General features: G+C 25.7%; 1 protein-coding gene across 1 annotated transcript in view; it reads left to right on the top strand.

Annotated features, from left to right (window-relative positions):
• The window catches only part of LOC107162832 (chaoptin), an 86,530-nt gene that overhangs the window by 57,862 nt on the left and 12,187 nt on the right, over positions 1–16,481 (top strand). Inside the window, exons 3-4 of the mRNA XM_015509876.2 lie at positions 10,877–11,024; positions 11,212–11,359. Of these exons, the coding sequence (XP_015365362.2) occupies positions 10,877–11,024; positions 11,212–11,359 (296 nt within the window). The remainder of the gene's footprint in view (positions 1–10,876; positions 11,025–11,211; positions 11,360–16,481) is intronic.

The following is a 16,481-nucleotide window of genomic DNA, read 5'->3' on the forward strand; positions in this document are numbered from 1 at the left end:
AATAACCTTAAATGCACAATTAAATAAATAGTATATGTATAACTTTGATCAAATATAATTTATGAATATATCATTTGTGCATGAACAATAAACACCTTTTGAGTCCAAGTTTGTTGAATTAGAATATAAAATTTATTCATTAAGCCACTTTTAACTTTTATTTTTAATTGGTTAAAAGAACAGTATTTGTACAATATAAATTAGAATAAGAATGACGATGGTGATTATTGGTGATATTTAATATTATATAGTAAAGAAACTATCCATTCATAGACTAAGTCTCAAATTATTTGTTGTTGTTCGTTTTGATTAAATTTTAAATGATATACTATGTAGTTCTAAAGGCAAACTTCTTTTGAGTCACGTATTTATGTTAGCAGGAATGTTTTCAAAGATATAGTTGAGATTTATAGATTTTTAGGTTAGATTAATTAGTTAATTGATTATAAAAACGTCCGTAGTAAAGTTTGAAAGTATGTTGGCTGTTGGAATGTTAGAAGTTAATTTGCACTGAATTCGTTTCATTTATTTTTATTAACCACTGTTATTAAAAACGAAATTCTTGAAATCAATCTACTGATATCTATATTCATTTAGTCTTAGTCCTAACAATAATGGTTCACTAACACAATAATATTATATAAAATATACATATAATTCAGATACAATTACACCATGTATTTTGTATGTTGTATAATATATTTAGTTATAAATTATAAGTTACCTATTTATTTATTCTAACAATTATTTAATCAAATATTTTTAAAGCAATAATAAAGATTACATTTTAATTTTATTAATTTTTATAGAATATTTACAGCTATTTTTCTTAACTATTTTATCACTGTTAAAATATATTTAAAACTACATAATATACCTATGTAACATTTGAAAGATCTACTCATCAAAAACAAAAAAAAAAAATTATATTAACTAATTAAATTATTACTTTGTGAGTTATATAGAACAGCGCATTTTATAAAAATATAAAAATAGTAAAGAAGGTACAAATTATGTCATATTTTATTGTAATAGTATATGTATCTTCAAGTTATATACTTAAAAACAAAATGTAGTACCAACTATAAAGGAGAATTAATATTTAATCCTTATACCTATAAAAATAATTTGATGAACAATATAACAGATTTTATCAATAAACAAGTAAAGCTCAAATCGATACTCTGAAGATTAAAGTCTTTATGTCTAAAGTGTTTTTGGAGGATATATTATTAATGGTTTGAAAACCCTTTGTGTTTTCATACGTGTAGGTGAAAAGTTAAATAACCTGGGAATATCCCTGGACTCTGGGTGGATATATATAAATATAGGTTCAAATATTTACTTAACTAAAAGTTAAGTATTCACACACATTCTAATCCTGAAAGTAAAATGCAATCAGTTAAAAATAAATGCAATTCCCATAGTAATGTTTTATGAACACAGATTACTATGCAGATGTGAATCAAAATACAAATTTATATTTTTGACAAAAAAACGTGAAATTTGATCATTAGTTACAATCTGGAAAAATATTTTGGTAGTAAAATAAAATAAATAGACTGAATAATACTAGAGGATTGTCGATTATATCTACCTGTTTGAGTTGGTCATAATCAATAATAATAAGTATATTTTAATAAAGTAAAAATTAATTTATACTACTTTACTAATTGTATGAAATTTAATTCCTAACAATCTAATACACTTTTTCAAACTAGATAATTTTTTATTGGTGCACTAAACAACCTCAACTAACAAAGTCACATAGTCACTCGTCACGCTCACTTAACCCGTTAAAATCTAAAAAATAAACTTACCGGAGTTTATAAACGACACGTGGTATTCATGGCATACGTCTAAATAAAAATGATTTAATTGAAACATTAACTTTGCTTATAAACGTTTTCAAGTTTAATAACATTTTGAATTATATTTATTATTTTCTTTTTCACTGTATATTAAATATGAGAAAAACGTTTGTGTGATATCTAAGTAGAATGAAACATTTATTTTTACATGACTTAGTCGTTTAACTGTTTGAAAAGTACCTCCTATACGTATATAATTTAATTCAAAGTTTTTATAATAATAACTGTTATAAGTTATAACGTTCAGCATGACTAAAGACCATGGCTATTAAAATAAATTGTACATCATTAACTGAAGCTACTTTAAAATAACTATAATGCATTTTTCATTCCTCTATATTTCGCATGTCTTGAAAATACTCTAATAATTTTGTTTAATTTACAAAATAATGATGGTACCTAGTAATAACAAGCTAGTTTTCATGTAATCGTTTTTAGCTTTTTATGTTAAAAATATCATCTTTATTTTAAAATCTCAACTTTTACCATGTATAATTCTAAAATTGTATGTACTGTGGAAAATGTATTTCCTTTCAATTTATTTTTATTTATTATGTATTGACAATCCTAATGAAAAATAAAAAAATTATATATCATAGTACGTATAGTACTATAGTTTAGTTCAAAATCTAATATTGTTTAGCAAACATATTTCTACTTATTTCTTTGTAAACTACCTATGTCAACATGTTATGTGATTAACTATAATGGCTACAACATTTTAAGTATTGCGAATTACTACTTTAACTGTGAAGTTTAATTTTTAATTCTTAATTGGCTTTTCATTCGGTACAAACAATAACAATTATTATATTCATTACCTACCTAGCATTAGTACACAATGGGGTTCACTACGTTTATTCGTTCAAATATTTAGTTAACACAAAACAACTCAACTAGGTATCGTGTTAGGTTATTTTTATTATATATTAATGGATACAAGAATTATTGCATTTATTAAAAACCAAATAATTAAAATATCTATTGTAATTCGTGACTCGTGACCTATTGTTAATTTCCAATATTGTCATAGATTACGTCGTGCATTACAAAGCATACTTTTAGTTTATGCATTTATACAACATTCTTAAATTGATAATTACTTTATACATTTTTTTAAGTAGATTAGTTCTTGAATAAGGTATATATATATATATCAACGCAGTTGAAAAACACACGAGCTTAACAGAACTATTTTGTTTTTGTCTGGTAGAAATGGATAATTTATATGTTCCTTGAATTGGGCGATGCCAGCATGCCTGATTTAGCCTGAAATACAACAAACAAGAAATGTTAGCAACAATATTACAAAAACGCTGGTATAGATAAAACGGGTTTCATATGAAATCTTTATAGGTAAATTGAATGAATATATTACATATATTATAAAACCTTTGAACATACTTAATAACTACGCCTTTAATATGTTAAATTTGATCTTCTTGGAAACTTATTGAAAAGAAATATTTAGTGAAACCTAAATATTACAATTATGATGGATTCATAGAACTTCGGTGTTTGATGACAAAATAACTTGCAAATTTACGCGGATGTGATGCATATTTTGTCAACATTTTAATTTTTTTTTTTGTAACGTACATATATTTTATGTTTTTATATGCCTAACTAAAATAACAACTTATGATGAACCTTTTATTTATTATATTTTTAAGCACGAATGTTATTTTATCGATACTCAAAGAAAATAAACTAAAATTAATCGAGTATACTATTTGAGAAAATACGGTCTAACTTTTTGACAACTTTTATTGAATATGTCCGACAGTTTTTGACCTATAAAAATATTTTTTATATATATACCTATGTACTATATATGTACATATGTACATAAACGTTTTAGTTATAAGTAAACTGTTTAGGTTTCAACAAACAAGCACAAACAACAAAATATTATGACATCGTAAGTTTTCAGGGCACCACGTTTGCAGTGGTACACTGGCCACGTCTTGAGTGTACGTCCTACGTCCACCATGCGCACCGTGAAACAACATAGCCCGGTGGCCACAGGCAGGCGGAAAAGTTCAAACTTGATGGACGGCTTGTGGCTTGGTGAGAGGATGAAGTGCAATTCCTTATCATTTGTTTCCGTCGTTGCTGCCTCTTACAGCATAGACAAACAGCTCAAAACCCTTGACTGTCGCGTACAAGTGATGGGATACGACCACGATCCCACCGTCCAATGTGAGTTCTAGCGCCCCCGAACTGGTGGATATGGTCAATTTGGGGATCGGTGGCACTTTCTTCAGAGCGTCGTTGCACTTGGGTCGTGACGGATAAGGCAAACTCGGCATTGAGCGTCGTACAAAAAAGTTCTTAACTAAACCGTCGGTAGCCATTTCGCAGCGCACTACCATCAGGGTGTTTTCAGTCGCGCTCTCCGTCATATTCAAGGTCACGTCAGCCTACGTTTCTTCCGTCCTCGGTGCAACGAACAGGCTGTCTCTAAGGCGCGTCTCCCCGTCAATTTCATTTTAAATTTTAAGCATGACTTTTGGAAATAATTTCTAGTGCCTATCGAATGAAATTCCGGCAGTGACTTTGTTCATTCATTTTATAGTTTGTGAATCCGTTTCAGATGACCTGAACAATATTTTATACTAGAATATTATATATAAAATATTTCAAAATGAATTTTACTTGCCGTAACATTAACTTATAATATCTTTCCGTGGAAAAATATATTAAATCTACTAAAAAAAAAAAAAAAATACATAATATATGTCTTAGGCGTTATTAATATGTGAGTATTATAATAGTATAATATATTACTAAGAAAACTGAATACACGAGTTTGAAATATTCACATCATCCTATTCTCTCATCCAAGAGACTGGAAAATGCAATAGAAGAACAATCGAATATTTTATTTAAATGTCAAATGTTTATGTTTTAAGGATTTAATTTTGAATTAAATGACTTAGATTTGGAGAAATTAGAATTTTTTTCATTTTATAAAAAGAGTAATTTATTTAGTTAAAATTAGTTGCGATTAAATGCAGTTTGTTCATATAATAATTCAATCAAAAAGAGTCACCATCTTTATCAATATTATTTAAATAGACTGTTGGAATAAAACATATTTTCTCAAATTAAAACGAATTCAGTAATACTGTTTCAACCTAATGGCTCAATCCACCTCTGTTTTATTGGATCTGTTTTACATATATATATGTATATATAAATACAGTGTGTTCGCCGATTTAGGGAACACTGAATTTCTCGGCCGGATTTGTTTGGAATATATCGATTTTTTTTACAAACTGGTGGTATATGAATATAATTTTTTTTTTTAATAGCAACGCCTATTTTTAATATCATATTTGGATAGACCTATTTTTTTAAAGTAATTTTCGTGTATCAACTATGGCTCTAAGTTCAATATTGACTGAATAAGAGTCATTTAAATTTTATCAAATAATACATTTTTAAACATTTATAATTATTTATTGCTTTGAAGGAAACTTTGAACAATGTATTTAGTTTATTGTGTAATTATAAATTATTGTTCACTTGTTGTACCTAGTCGATTTTTAATAAATAATGTTGTATCCATATTATGTTAGTCTTGTTGATAACATTTCTAAAAAAAAAAATACGCACAAATATTCAAAAAGTAACCAATAAGAATTAATTAAAAATGTTTAAAAATGTATTATTTGATAAAATTTAAATGGCTCTTATTCAGTCAATATTGAACTTAGAGCCATAGTTGATACATAAAAATTACTTTAAAAAAATAGGCCTATCCGAATATGGTGTTAAAAATAGGTTTTGCTATTTAAAAAAAAAGTTTTTACTGCGCATGCGCAGACCAGTCAAAAAATTTTGAAATGTATTGAAAAACGTGTATTCATATACCACCAGTTTGTAAAAAAAAATCGATTTATTTCAAACAAATCCGGCCGAGAAATTCAATGTTCCCTAAATCGGTGAACACACTGTATATATATATATAGGTATATATTACCATACTTAATTTTTGATGGTCAATTATAAATTGAACATCAACCTTATTTCCGAAGTTGGCTTGTTAGGCATAATAAATTTTAATATCTAATACAGAATACAAATTTCAAGATACCGATTAACATTAAACTGATCTTAGTCTATATTAATAAATTATACTTTTTCTTTCCACAAATAATTCAAAAATTTTCCAAATAAAAACTGCAGGTATTCCAGTAAACATAAGATCCACTTATCTATCGATTTGATTGCTCTGTCAATTTGAGATTCTATATTGTATAGACAAAATAGTTAGATTATTTAACTAAAATAAAAAATTAATTCTTAAATCTTAATAGATAAAAAAAATTGTTATTCAATATTAGAAAATATTTAAAAACTGTGTTCATTGCCATTTAAAAACGCTTCTTACACCTATTCTCAGCATTTCAACCTTATTAAGTTGAAAGTCATGACACACGTTATAAAAACTAAAATGTATAATTATTGAAATAAATTAATAAATCGACAGTAATTTATTCGTTATTTTTTTATGCTTTCGTTGTCATTAATTTTTTATACCTACATTTTATACGAAATAAACTATTAAAAATATTTTAAGTTTACTGATTAAATGTTTTAATCAGGTTACCTTAGTGTTGTATGAGGTAAGTAAATCAAAGGACTTTTCAAAACAAATTTAGATTAAACTTTATTAAGTTTAATCAAATCACATGTAATAATTTTCAAACGATTTGTTTTAAATAGATGTAGTGTTTATTAAATAATTTTTAATTAAAGGGATGAGAGATAAAATTGAAATTCATAACTTTTAAAGTTTATGAAGATTAAAATAATGGCTATAAAATTATTATTCAAGCCAACCTATTTTTTAGAACTTAAATAATTGTTATATTTTGAAATCCGTAAGTACCTACTCCAAAAATGCACGTATGTTTTTTTAAATTTCTAATGAAAAATATTTATACAATATTTAACTTTTAATATTATTCATCCATGTGTCAGTTAATAATAACGTATACTGGTATACTTCCCTACTTTTTTTATTTAAATATATATATTGTGTGATGCACAATTTTATTTACAATTTTTCGAAATCTAATGCCGTAATACACAAGAATATTGGGTATTTATAATTCTTTGACTGGTCTTTAAACATTAATTTAACATTATGATAGTACACTTTTTTTTACAACAGACATTTGTCATATAGCTGATATATTATTATTACTAGAAAGAAAAATAGTACGACCCTTCCTCGATATTATAACAGGAAATAAATAGTGATTTACTCGTATCTGTCAACGTTATTGCGTAACGGTGTTTGTTGCAAGTTCGACTAAAAAAAAAAACATATAATAAAAATTCGAAATGTATGTATAAACATTTCGAATACAAATAAATAAACGACGGCTGGACGGAAGTATATTAACTGAAAGCTAGAACAAGGAATAACAATATATCATATTATTTATGTAGGTTTTATATCTACAATGCAAGTTTTGGAGCTTAAAACAACCATCTAATTACTGCAATTATAATATAATTTAAGTGTCTGATATAGGTTATGGAGAGTATATTATAATATTGTCGGTACTAAATATTTTGAACGATATTTAAGTTCAACACCATATTTTTTTATTTTTTATTAAAGAAAAAGCCTCGGTAACGTGACCATTGGCTTGTTTTTACAGATACTGATAATTTAAATTAAATTGTACAAATCAATATCTTTCAAAAATAAAAATATATTTGCCATATTTTTATTTTGATAGGTAATACAATATAATCGGTCTTATATAAAAAAAAAAAAGGTCGCGATGTTTTATCGCCTATAGCTTATACCTCCATACCTACCCAATGTTATTATAATAGAACTTGCAGTTATCTTACGTAATACACTTTTAGTGTTTGACGTAAATGACTACTCTTTTACGTGATTTTTTAGTTTAAGACTTATCGGCGTGAGCGTCCGTCGTTCTTTTGAACTGCTTATTATATCCATCACCGTGCGCCACTATTTTTAATAAGTTAGAAATTTAGAATGATGTATAATTGTAGTGACTCGTTTAGATCCAAATATTGTTGTCGTGCACCTGTCTACCTTATGAAATTTGTAATAGTAATTCCGTGTGCTTTTGACGTACACGATGTAAGTTATGAAGTTGTTAGGTTGTTGTAGTGTTATATCTTTGTTGCCACTCAAAGGCAAAAACAGTAAGTGGTCCAATAGAACAGCTGTTACAGCCTTTAGTTTAGTTTACGTTTTATTGTTTTTAACTTGCTGTTCACTCCGAATACTCACAATTAAATCTAAATTCTAAAAAATGTATGATGGAATAATATTAATTATGTTAAATTTAAAAGTACCTATAATGAAATATTAAATATTCTATGATTAGAATTGGGTAAGTTTCTTAATATTCGGCTTGAGTTGAATATAAGTAAATAAATATAAGTAATTTGTAAAAATAAGTAAATTTTTACAAATATTTGACAAATGAACACAAATCCACAAGATTTTTACATAAATTTACGGATATTTCATCGATTTGTACTCTTGGTCTTTTGATTTTACTGTTCTCCTGAAATCCGAAATAAAAGATTACGAATCATTCGTGAATAGTTTTGGGCCTCGAATGACGAATAACCTTTACTACGTACTATTCATATATTTAAACTAATCTCGAACCACTAACCGTGAACAACGAATACGCACACACTAAGTGTAATATTTATCTAAAGCTAACTTTAGATAAATATCACCTTTATAGTTCAATTATATTTAAACATAATATTAATATTATATAATGTGGCTGGCATCGATTGAACAACAATCAACCGTACAATGTCCACACGCAATGAGATCGAATTAATATTATTTATGTATATATAATAGTTATACACTTTTATTGTAGAATTAAAATAGATATATTTAAAAAAAAAATTCAAGTTCAAAGCTAATGTACAGTTGTACGTAATTTGTCTATGTCATAAAGATATAACGCTATATAATGCTCAATGGCATCATTTATTTGAAAATTTAGTTTTCTTGTAGGCTTTCTTTTATAATAGGGTGTAACCACCTTCTGGGTGGCTATTGATGTAAGTCATAATAATTATCCATATCAAGTTATAGTGTCCAAGAACGTATTTAATTTTCATAAAACAATTTTTACACTGTGATGAGTAGTATATCGGTAATTATTGTAATAAACGAATATTTACCTTTTTATTAATAACTACAGAATACCCTTAAATATGAATTTTACACAGTTTCAATGCGATATTGATAATAATTAATTATTACTATTATTGAATTATATACACAAACGACTTACCCCATAAGTAAGAAACTGTTAAATATAATAGTAGAAGATATTTACTAGATTTATTATCTAGAATCTAATACCTAATACAAAATGATTCAAAATCGTATGAATTTCTTAAGTTGATTAGTTCAAGTATAAATTTTATTTTTTTGCTTTTATTCTTGAATATCACCTACGTAGTCGTAATTAATTTTATGAGAAACTTAATTTCACATCAGTATAGATAAATAAAATTATTATAAGAAATCAACACGAGAGAACGATGGATTTTTATCCATACTACCCACTATTGGTTGGGTAAATAAACGACTTTTGGAATGTTTCCGTATTCCGGCAACAAACAGCGATATCGCATACACCTAATCTCCGGTCGCGTCTACTGAGCGTACCTACCGTCAGCTATGAATTAATATAGGTACCTACTGTCAAGTCTCTCACTCTCGTCCACTATAGGTGTATACGATATTCACGTAATCATTTATAATAAGAAAAGGTAGTTCTTATTTGAAAACTCTAAATGGTGGAACAGTAAGTGTTATAATTATTTTAAAACGTGTTCTTTGATTAAACTTAAAAATCCTTAAAAACAGAATTAAAAAAATATGCATAACAAAATGTAGTATACAGTATGAATTTCCAGTAAATCGCCTTGTATACCTGTAGCTAAACGTAATTTGCATTCATAGCTATGTCCTTGGCGTGACGTAAGTACATTTATTCTCTCCAATTTCTGTGTGATTTCCCATAATGTTGGTGTATAATATATATATATATATATATATGTATAGTATGTGAATAAATCTGTAGTTGTAATCTTAATCTCAACGTCTTCAGATACAGGCTAGCACCTTTTATTAAGAGTTTTTTCCGCCCTTGGGCAATACAGAACTGAGCCGCTTCACGTACACTGTGATTACAAATGTTCACATTAATTTTTTGTGCTTGTTAAAATTATAAATTGAAAAACTATCCCACTGTTATTTATTAATTAAACACGTCAATGAACAAATGAAAAATTAGTTTAGTAAATTTAATATATGAACACGCTAGTCACCATTTCTTTTAAAATGTCCACAAGGGGAACTTCTATCCCTCCAAAATTTCACTCTGGAAACAAGTTTACAAGTTCTATAAAATATGTAGTTTGTTATAAAAAAACAATGTCATACTGTAGTTGAACAGGGTTTTCTATGATAAGAGTATAAGACACATAGTGAAATAGAACTACAACGCTATAGCAACAGCTGATAGGTACTTACTCTAGCTGTATTGAATAATATAGTAGTGCAAACCTTATACTTGCGGAACTTTATATTTTTATGTAATTTAATACTGCAAAATGAATAATAAAATAAAGTTATATGCGTTTGTGATAATAATGAGGACCACTATAATGGTATAAAATAAAAATGATGATATTGTATAAAACCAGCTACCTTTTGTTTTCAACGCATTGAGTTTAATCTCGAATAATAACGACATATTTAACCTGCATCGATACAAATCAATTAATTAGACTATTGATGACTTTGGAATGCATAGTATATAATATAATGTACACTGTACCCATAGTATGTTATAAATTGGGGCATTACTATAAGCAGTAAATGATTTATAAATGTTAATATGCGTATTGATGATTTAAAAGGACACATAATAACACTAATCGATTAATTGATTTTTCAGATGAAATCATGTTTTCCACTTCTGGTCATCATGCTCACGACAGTGGCGGCGACACCTTGCATATTCAACAGCATGTGTACATGCAAAACAGACGAAGCATTAAGAATGCACATCGCATGTGTTGCTGTTCCTTTATATACAATCCCAGGTAACTGAAAATAAACATAATATCTAATCATTGGTAAAAAATAATTTTAAGTCACAATTTGATAATTTGATTTTAAGTCACAGTTTATGGTTATTAAATGAAATTTGTCAAGGTTCTTAAACAAACTAAATAAAATTGTATTATATTTTTGGATATTTTGGGATTAATTTGTTTTTTTTTTTTATAGAAGTAGCAACTGGTACTCGGATAAGTCACATGGATATCATGTCATCTGAGATCGAGGTTGTCGACAATGATATATTACAAGGAACACATATTGAATCATTAAGGTTGATGAGCAATAGAATCGGAATCATTTCTGAAAGGGCCTTCGCGTATGTTAAAACTATTTATTATAATAATTATAATAATTAATAACCATTTAATGAAAATGTATTGTAATTTCTATCGTTAAATACAAAAGTTTAATATTCATAAAATCATAACTATTTTGGAATGTATATTTTCTCGAATAAAAAAGAGAGTTTTAAGAATTTGAATAAAATTTATGTTTATTTTTTATGAGAAGTTCTTCCGCCAAAATTTAAAAAAAATACGAAAAAATATAAAATCAATGTTTTTTATAAACATTTTAGGATCAAATTTTGATAAGATTAGATATTTAAACAATTTTAGTAATTTTGTTGAAATTCAAAAATATTATTGATGTGAATATGACATTTTTACGTATATTGTTAAGTTTTTTAATGCAATGACTTAGGGGAACATTAATTCAACATGATGTATTATTAGAGTAGGTAGTAAAATAAAATTTTTAAAAAGCAATATAAATAGATCATTGGTTGACAATCTGTCCTCATTCAACCATTTTTCGTACCTAGATAGTGGTTTATCATAAAATTTAAATTTAACACAATATACATTACGCTATTGCAGTGATGACCTACTCAACAACGAAGTACACTCAACACTTATTGGGTAACAGAGAGGTTATATATTTTTCCGATTTCCCCCATTTTTACTTAAATTTTTTTAGAGTCATTTCAAATTTTGACCATTCGAAATACAACCTAGATCAATATTTACAACAGAAATATCTATATATATTAAAATTGATCACCGGAGAATTTTTCTACTATAAAAAGTTTTTTCAGACAAATTGAAAAACATATACATCATTGTAATATCATAACATTCCTGTCTCCACTCAAAATCTAAAATAATATGAATACAACATTTAAATGTTAGTTTATACTCAAAATATAACGATTATACATTATACATTATACATTTCGTTAAGTCAAGTCACTTATGAACTTATTAGCATTTCTGCACAAATGATAATATTATGGCATATTAAACCATTTATGTTTGTCAAACTTAACTGAACTCCTACAATCTGTTGTCATTTATCTTATGCATTACATTAGTCTTAATAATATTACACATTATATAGTTTTATTTGCAAATATCTTGCTTAAGTCTGGCTTTGTTAATAATTAAAACAAAGCTATTACCTTATGCAGGCTATACTAATTTCATAGAGAAAATCTTCAAACATTTTTTAGAGTAAATAATAATCAATTTTTTAGGAATCAACATTTGGCTTTTCATATTTTTTATTTTTTTCACACAATAGTTTCAAGTGTTTCAAATTAAATGAAAAATTTAAATTAATGTACATATTTTCTTTAAAATGTATTGCATATTAAATTCAAATTCTCAACTAAATTTTTAAATTAATAACTAATATGTTACTATTTAAGTTATTTAATTTTACTTAGCACATATCACATTTCCTTACACAATTCAACATAGTTTCGAGAACCGCTGTGATATTAGAAGTAGTATTAATGGTCTTATCATTAACATATTACTTTATAAGATGCTTTGCATAATATTATTAAAAGGTATTATAATTTCATTAATATTTTGAGTTGATGTAGTGCCATTGTTCCTACAATAATCAGACACAAGACAAATGCATTGTTTTATTCTAATAAACCTTAGAAGTTAGAAGTATTGTAATATCATCAAGTATTCTCGTATAATGGCTAAAACAGGATACTTAACCAATGTTCAAAATGACTACATTGTATTTTTAAAATATTTAGGGATAAGGAATTATTTTAAATACAAACAATTTTTTTAAACTTTTTTAGATTCTAAAAACTGTAAATTTTCGTTTAATTATTGTTTTATATTTTACAATTTTAGTTATTATAAAAATAAAATAATTCAAATATAAAATAAAAATATATGTTATCATTATTTTCCTATCATCGTTTATTTGTTAATTCAATATTGTTTTTAAATTATGTTATGATTATTTTCAAGCTAAAATTATTTTTGTTTTAATGTCATGAGTAGGTTATTGTCATGTATGTGTTAAATTTTATTCAATAATAAAGTATTGCTCACAAAAAAACGACTTTGAGTGAGAAATTTATATGTCATCCTTTGCTTCTATAAGGATATTTTAGAATTTATTTATATTGTTATTATTATTTATTACTAAAATAAATAAGTTTTTCTAATAGTTATACGGTGAGTTGAAGTTTGACTGTCATCAGCATATTCTGTAGTGAGTAGAAGTGTAACAAAATTTCTACCTTAAATATCACATTCTAAACAAATCCAAGTTTTTATGTAAAATCAATGTATTTATTTTAATTGGGTGATATTGATCATTTTTGTCTTATAGCTTGGGATAATTACTTATTATTATATCATATACTACATTATTAAAACTATAATTAAAGATAATATATTGAATAATACAACTTAACATGCACTGTGATCTATCAAGTATGTACACACACTTTTTTCTTCAATATCACAGTTATTAAAAATCTGATTTTTGAAATTTTGAATATACTTTAGAATTTAGATCCATATTTTAGAATTCTTGAGATTTTATGTACTACTATTAAGGAGCTTTTTATGGAGCAAGCTTCTTTTTTTCAAATAAGAACCCCTCCTTTCCAACTACTTAACAATTTTCCAGTTCATAATTCTTTTGAACAATTATTATGATATGTCAGAATATTTCTACGATAAGTTTTTGAGTTAAATAAATTTGTGTTTTAAGGATAAAAGGTACATGGTTTTATATGGGTTTATGTCGTTTATGACATTTGGGACTATGGTGTTTTAAAAATTGTATTGATTTATATTAATCCATCAACATTAATAATTTGTCCAAGTATAATTAATATTAGTTCCAATATTCAGTATATTTATATTTTTGGAAAACTATTTTTTAGGATTATTATCCTTATTACTGCAAATAAATTCAAATTACCAAAATACCAATGTAATTGTACACCGAATAATTTACAGTAGGTAATAAAAGATTCTCATTTGAAAAACAGTATTTAATATCGACACAGAACACTTCTTACGTAGTAAAAAACAAATTAAGAATTTAAAAAAAATTGTATTTGAGTATATTTAAAAGTTATAAAAACCAGAATTCAAATAAATTCATTATTAAAGAAAAAATGGGATTGAGCATGCTAATTATACATACTGTATACATATTATTTCAACATATTTTGTTCAAAAACAAATTATTTTAGGTAATTTATGAAATGTGATTTATTAAAATATCTATAATAGTATAAATAGCCATACACCATTATAGTAAGTTATAAAAATAATAATATTAACAATTCCAGTGTAATTGCATTGAAATATTTGTATATTCTAGAATAATAATTATTAACATATTTTATAGAATCATATTATGTAATATATATGTATGTAACTTACGTAAATATTAATGCGAAATGCCTTAAGTTTCCTAACTCTCTGTATGATATAAATTGTTGTTTTCAAATTTCTTAGTCTAATTAAATATCATACAATAATTATCCAACTGATTATCTGTCATGGTAATTAACAGTTTGTAATTACATTTAACAAACTTACGAATACTAAATAGTAGAAAAAGTGCACACATTTTTATTTCATGAGGGACTTTAGAGTTTAGATAACAAATCATCGCTGTATAACAACGTATCAGTTCTACTTTTATTAATTTTATCAAGATTTGTTTTCTTAATATATACATAATTTTTTTTTATGTTAGTCTATTTTTCGAGCAGTAAAATTTCAGATTATAATAGCAAATAGGGTATAATTGGTACTTTTTTGGGGATCAAAAATGAATATTTCAAGTAGGTTCTTTTCAAAATTCGGGATAATAAATACAAAAGTTTTTGCATAAAATCAGTTTTTAAATTTTTGTGGTAACTTAAAAACGATTCAATTTGGTTAGGTACTTATAATTAATAAATTATAAATATACACTACATATTTTAAATAGCATTTTCTAGGTTTAAAAAAAATAATTGTTTTCTAATTATGTATGATACCATTTTAATCATTGAATAAAAAACTAGAATTAATACGAAATTCCTTATAAGTTGTTCACACTCCAATAAAAAATATCTTAAATACCGTGTACCTATTAACACCTTTCTATGATACTCCAGTATTGACTTATGAATTATAAATTAAAACCAACCAATAACATAATAATAATAATACAATAATAGGTATTACAATATAATAAAAACATGTTTTTTAGGAAAAAATTAATGGTAACTTATAGCTAGTATATTACTAATAGCAATATGAATATACAATAAAATATCTTCAGATATAATATAGACATTCGTTTTTCTCATGCAATGATTTATTATTGATTTAAAATTTAATATATCTCTTACAGTGTCCTACTATATACATTTAATATACGACAGAACTGATTTCCAAGTTTTAAATGTAGAATTTTTCATAAAAAATTTATACAATTTTAATGTGTTGTACTACTTACTATATCAAAATAATATATTATTTAATAGCATGCTAATAAATCATTCACTTTTTTTGGAATTTGTATCAATTTTATATTTGGATACTACACCATCAGTTTTTATATGAAATAAATATTTTGTATAAAAAATTAACAAAATAAACCTTTAATATACGGGATAATTAATAAATTATTTTAAAAGCAGCAAAACGGAGACCCTGTGTTGGCAAAGCTGCCACAATTTTACTGGAAACCTTTTTTAAGGGCATGTGATGAGTATCATTCTATTACCTTGTTTTGATTGAGTATTTTTATATCACTTCGTTGTCGCTAGGCGAATACATTAATTGCATTTACGGGTATGATTATTTATATCATTCAATGTATATTTAACATTTCAGTCAGTAAAAGAATTGAGACATTATTACATACATTGGAAGTATCATACTTGGTTACAATATTTCGATAAAAATTGTTTTAGCGAGCTGAGTTTCTGTTATCAGATCAATCTCATCTAAATATTGTCATTGATCAGTTCAACGAAATTGGAATTAGGTTCTTGTGAATGGCACAAATGAACAATATACAATTATCGCCTATTTTTTCACTGTCTAGACGAATTGAAATCTACTTTATTTTTACAACAAACATATGTTTTTTAACTTAAGTATTTG

This window comes from Diuraphis noxia, unplaced genomic scaffold (assembly GCF_037042655.1).
Source record: "Diuraphis noxia isolate RWA-SAM2 unplaced genomic scaffold, SU_Dnox_SAM2 contig0004, whole genome shotgun sequence".
Lineage (NCBI taxonomy): Eukaryota > Metazoa > Arthropoda > Insecta > Hemiptera > Aphididae > Diuraphis > Diuraphis noxia.